Source organism: Gavialis gangeticus, unplaced genomic scaffold, assembly GCF_001723915.1.
Source record: "Gavialis gangeticus isolate Ggan-Ray unplaced genomic scaffold, GavGan_comp1, whole genome shotgun sequence".
NCBI classification, from domain to species: domain Eukaryota; kingdom Metazoa; phylum Chordata; order Crocodylia; family Gavialidae; genus Gavialis; species Gavialis gangeticus.
Window position 1 is genome coordinate 31344468 of NW_017729008.1, and position 5638 is coordinate 31350105.

Below are 5638 nucleotides of genomic sequence, written 5' to 3' on the forward strand. Positions count from 1 at the left end.
CTGCCTCCCCCCCCCCACACACACACACAGAGGGGGAAGCTTGCACATGGCGGCTGCCACCACCATCCACAACCCTGCTCCATGTGTGGCTGCAGCTCTGGGACCGGCTGTCGCTTCCCCCCCCACCTCGCCCAACTCCATGACCGGCTGCTGCTCCAGTTTCAAAAAATTCACATTTCCAGCAGGTGCTCAGTCCCGAGCATGCTGGATTTATAAGATTATACTGTATATCTAAATGCTTTATGGCTATTCTAATTTTAAATGTTCTGTGCAAGTTCCTCATAAAATTTGTATGAGGACAATTTAGGAGAGTTCACTGTAAGGAAGATGTTTCTGGTTCTCTTTCCCTTAATTTCATGTCCTTTGTATATCTTTGCATGGCCCCTTTCATTCTCAGCCTGTGGGTTTGTCTTGTTTGTAGAATTGCATCTATCCAGCTTTCTGGCTAAAACTTAAACGTGAGCACAGGGCAAAACCTGTCTTAAAGAATTAGTCCCAAGCCAAGACAGTTACCAAATCCTGTAGCCTTTCGGGCCTAGAGTTTCTGAAGCAGAATTGAGAACTGCTTGCTTTGAGCACTTAGCCGGCAATCTTACATCATGTCGTTCTCAGCGGTGGCCCCTCAGCTGATCACAGCTGCTAAAGGGGAGCGACAGAATGATGACGGGCCACAGTCCAGTACCTTTAGACATTATCCCAAAATCAAATGGAAGTCAGTACAGTTCTCTTGGATCTGGTGAAGCTTGCCTGCTGTACGAAATACAGCTTTAGCAAGCAGACACAGCTGCAGCTTCTGAGTAGTCTCAAGGCAGCATTACGCTTGGTGGTAACCTGACCTCCAAGTGGCAGAAACTTCAGGTAGTTACAGGGAGGACTCCATCTGCACACATACAAAGTGATATGGGTGGGGGCAGGAATCTCTTGCAACTCCTATGCCCTGAATACCCAATGACTGTGCAGCCTAACACTGCCGTTGCAAGCTGTATGGCTGTCAAAGCATGACTGGCATTGCTAGAATGGCATAATTATAATATGAGTCCTGCTAGTAATGACCAGTAAGTAGCCCAACCCTTTCATTAGAGGCTGTTGATGCATATTTGGTAGAACTGTGGGGTTACAGTGGTCAGAGAAGGACAGTTTTTGGTGTAGAAATTTGTGGTTAGCAATTAATGTAGGACATTTCTGTTTCTAAAGGGCATAACAGCAAACTCATCATCAGTGTCAAAGAGCAAGAAAAGTGGTTAACAGGAAGGACTGAGGGAAAAAATGGATGATTGTGGGTTACTTTCTCTTACTTTTTGTTTTTCCACCTCTCTTCCCTTCTGTCTGATTGGTATTCAAGTTACTTTACTACTTTACTTTACTTACTACTTCTTACGAGTTTCCCGACCCATTTGGTCTACCAGAGACCTCCGTGGTAGTAGTTCATTCCACCAGGAGTCGGTGGCATCCTTTTACATTTGGAGTCACTGAAACACCATTTTGTGTTGCATCTTCCTGCTTTTGGTGTTTCTGATGAGAGGTATGCCCCTTTCCTCCCCTTATTCCCTCATGCCTGTGTCTTAACAGCTTTTTGAGGTGCAAACTGCAGAGGACTGAAATGCTTCAGTCTACATCACACTTTGCAGTAGGGTCCTTATGCTTTTTTCCCTTCTTTTTAATTTACCATTGTTCAAAAGCTGCTTCTTTTTTGATACTTTCAATTGGGCAGTTCCTTTCCCTTACTGTTAGCATGAGAAAAGTAGCTTGAAGGTAACTGGTGCACTCAGAAAACTACATGTTAGCAGCTTGCAGGTGTAACTCTATGAAGCTGTGCTCCATACAGGCTACCCCAGGGTCAGGTCAACACTATCCTTATGGTCTCTGAGAAACTCCCTATGAACTTGCAAAGAACAATTTTTCCAATTATTTCAGTTGGTCTAGTAAAAGATACTAGATTTACCCAAAGAGCCTTGTCTGCCTATGTCCTTAGACCGACACAGCTACAACCTACACCCCTATGAACTGTAGGGGTTTTTGTGGGTGGTTCAGTAGATGGTGCTGTTCTCCTAGCGTGTGCTCTGAACTGACATCCAGTTGTCTTGATGGTCTGTGCTGTGCTCCTGGATACACCTGACCATCAGCTGCCACCCACACAAGACCTGTGGTTTTTACAGTTCTTGGTTTCTAAGGTAGCGTGACCCTTTGTAATAGGCAGATGGTCCTGGCATTTGTCCAAATTCCACTTTTACTAAATAACTTGTATTGCCTAAATTCTTCAGGCATCTTCAAGGAGAGGGGATTCTTAACTTTCACTAACAAAGAGTGGGGTGAGGCACCTATATGTACTGGAATGATACAGTATGCTTGCAACATAGGATGCTGTGAAGTTTAATTAGTGGAGTCTGCACATATATTTTTTTTTACTGAAGCAATAAGTGCTACAGTGTGTGATTACTTTACCTCTATTAGTGAGGTATTGTCTAGATAAATCTAAGTCCACTTCTTAGTGATAAGACACAGAAGCACAGAGAAGTGAATTAGCTTGTCCGAGGAATTAGCTGACAGCACTGGAAATGGATCTAATCTAATTTCAGTACAAAATCATCCTTCTTCAGTGCTATTTGATTTTTGAAAGAAAGGTGATTCTCTTTTTTATTATTATTATTATTAACTGAGTGGAAAGTATACTGTTTTGCTATGGTGTCAACCTCAAAACCTATTTAATTAGTAACATATAATAGGAAAGGCCACACATTAGAAACCTGCTATCCATACATTGAAACTGGGGGGGGGGGGCTAATCTTGTGAGAGAGGTGTTTTCAGGCTCAGATTTATATCTCGTTGCCAGATTTCCTCACCTCCTATATTACCTTACTGCAGAAATGGTTCCCTTGAATTTGGCCAGATCAGTTGTGAGCCAGGCCCCATCTTTATGCAGATGTTGTATTTTCTCGCATATAGCACATCCCAGAATTTAATACACAGTCTGGTTTTGAAAGACAACGCTAAGAAAATTAAAATTCTTAACTTGTAGTACAGATAAATCACTGATGAGCAGCAGTTAGGAAGCAGAGCCTACTCCAGAACCTGCTGCCAGGTCTGCGTTCTGAATGGGGGCTGTGGACTGAGCCCACGTGCTGGCTGATCCAGTGCTGCTGGTTTTGGGGCTGTGCGCAGGGTCCGACCTTGTGTGTTGGCCTAATCTGGCATTCTAGGTCTGGGGCTGCGTGCTAGCTCCAACCATGGTTAGACCGTATGTTCTGGCCCAGTCCAACATACAGGGCATGTCGTCTGGTCAGGGGCTCCCCACAAGTCCAGAAATTTGGTGGCAGGGAAGCAGTGTTAACTGCTGCAGTTTCCCCACCACCAACTTTTTAGACTTGTGGAGTTCCCTATTCCCTGCATATAATACACATTCTAATTCCCCCAGCTAGTTTTGGAGGAAAAGGTGCATATTTTGTGGGAGAAAATATTGTGATTGGTTTTAGAATATGGCCCTTTTCACACTAATTTTATATAATTTTGGGCAGAGTTGAGTTTCCGTATTCTATTGTTTTGCAATGCCCCTATTGTGTTTCAGCACACCTTTTGCTATCCATATCATGTTATTTTTCCACTAGTGTTTGAATAGAGTACATGTTTTTGAATTTAGCAACACAAGGGATTTCCTCCTACAAAATTAGGCCCTTGGACCTTTTCATAGATTCATAGACATTAGGGGCTGGAAGGTAAGATCGTCGAGTCCAGCCCCCTGCCATAGGCAGGAAGTCTGCTGGGTTCAAATGACCCCTGAAAGATAAGCATTCAGATGCCATTTGAATGAGTCCAGAGTAGGTGCTTGCACCACCTCTGGGGGGAGTCTGTTCCAGACCCCAGACACTCGAACTGTAAAGAAGTTTTTCCGTAGGTTGAGTCTAAATCGGCCTTCCAGAAGTTTGTGGCCTTTAGACCTTGTTCACCAGTACTCCCCAAGGGGTAACAGCTGTTCTCCCAGATCCTGGTGCACCCCCCCTTATGTACTTATAGGCTGCCACCAAGTCCCCCCTGAGCCTTCTCTTCTCTAGAATGAAGAGTCCCATGTCCCTCAGCCTCTCTTCGTAAGAGTTGCTCTCTTGGCCTTTGATCATGCAGGTGGCTCTCCTTATTCTGAGAGAACATAGTGAAGTCTATATACAGATTGCAAGATCAGGCTCTCAGATATTTTGGTGCAGAAATGTAATGAGAAGCTAACGTGCTTATTCCTTTGCTTTTCAGGAGGCCTCCTCATCTGTTTGCCACGTGAACAGGCTGCACGTTTCTGTGCTGAGATCAAATCTCCCAAGTACGGCGAGGGTCACCAAGCATGGATCATTGGGATCGTAGAGAAGGGGAACCGCACTGCCAGAATTATAGATAAACCACGAATCATTGAAGTTGCACCGCAAGTGGCCACTCAAAACGTGAACCCAACACCTGGTGCCACTTCTTAATCTAGACAAAATAGCAATTTGTTTTGTTTTTAAATAGATCTATTCCTTTATCATCCTACAATTTAAAGAACTGTAAAAAGAAAAAAAAAAAGAAACTCATTGTGTCTGCACATCTGGTGGCCTTAGGTCAGTTTATGAGTGGATACAATTAATAAAATAAAATCCATTGCCTTTTTTTCCTGTTACATTAACTGAAGATGCACCTAATCTTGAGGCAGCTTCTGAGTTGAGAAATATATTGTTATCCAATACTGTTGATTCATTTTGAATCTTTAGACACTTATCTCTTGCCGCATAGGCTTTTTTTAAAGGTGCTTTCACGTAGCACAGACATTACCAGTAGTAGTGTCGAATAGCAGTTTGTGTCCTTTCATTGTATGTATATTTATCATTATAAGTCTAATTTTGGATGCCTTGAATGATATTCCGAAGAGGCAATAAATTGAGAAGTGACACATTGGGTTATACCCAGTAGTGAGAAGGTTGCATGATTAATCCAATCTTTGATTTGTAAAGTTTAGTCTTACCCAAGAGCATCTACATCCCTGGTCACTGCTTGGTAGCACACTCTGTTAAACGAACAAGTGCTGACTTTGCATGGAAAGCGCTTCAGAGTTGAAGGAGAAATTTTTAATTTCATTATTTGTAGACATGACAATATTTACTGTATTATCAATAATTGTTTTTTTATTGATAGTAAGGAGAAAAATAATTGCTCTTTTTTTGCAATGTGATTGGATGTGCTATAGTGCAACAAGGTATAGCAGACCAAAAGGGGATTACTGTATAATATTCATTTACAATTCACTATATAATTAACTACACATTTTTTAAATATAATCAATCTAAAATAAACCTCTGTTCTGTGGATGGTAGTGTTTAATACATTTTATATTTTGTATAGTGATTACCAGCCATTTTTGTTTCTTTAAAATCAGCAGCTGTTTAGTATAATTCTTAGTATTATTTTGTTCTTTGCTCAAATACATTTTTGTGCACGCTTTTGTGATCTGTACCATGTGCTTTCTAATAATGACACAAAAATATCAAAGACACTCAGACTTAAAATTAAGATAACTGAATATTTATATTAAAAAGTTACCCAAGTTAAGATGATTGTTTTTTCTTATGAAAAAATGTTTGTAAATTCAAATGGAAGATTCCTCAAGTATTATTACAGTTTTGCA

At 41.5% G+C, this 5638-nt stretch overlaps 1 protein-coding gene across 4 annotated transcripts in view; it reads left to right on the forward strand.

The window, feature by feature from the left end:
* SEPHS1 (selenophosphate synthetase 1) overlaps positions 1-5348 on the forward strand; it is a 46360-nt gene extending 41012 nt beyond the window's left edge. For all 4 annotated transcript variants that reach the window (XM_019509551.1, XM_019509548.1, XM_019509550.1 and 1 more), the window contains exon 9: positions 4237-5348. In XM_019509551.1, the coding sequence (XP_019365096.1) occupies positions 4237-4451 (215 nt within the window). In that variant the 3' untranslated portion in view covers positions 4452-5348. The remainder of the gene's footprint in view (positions 1-4236) is intronic.
* The last annotated feature ends 290 nt before the right edge of the window (positions 5349-5638 follow it).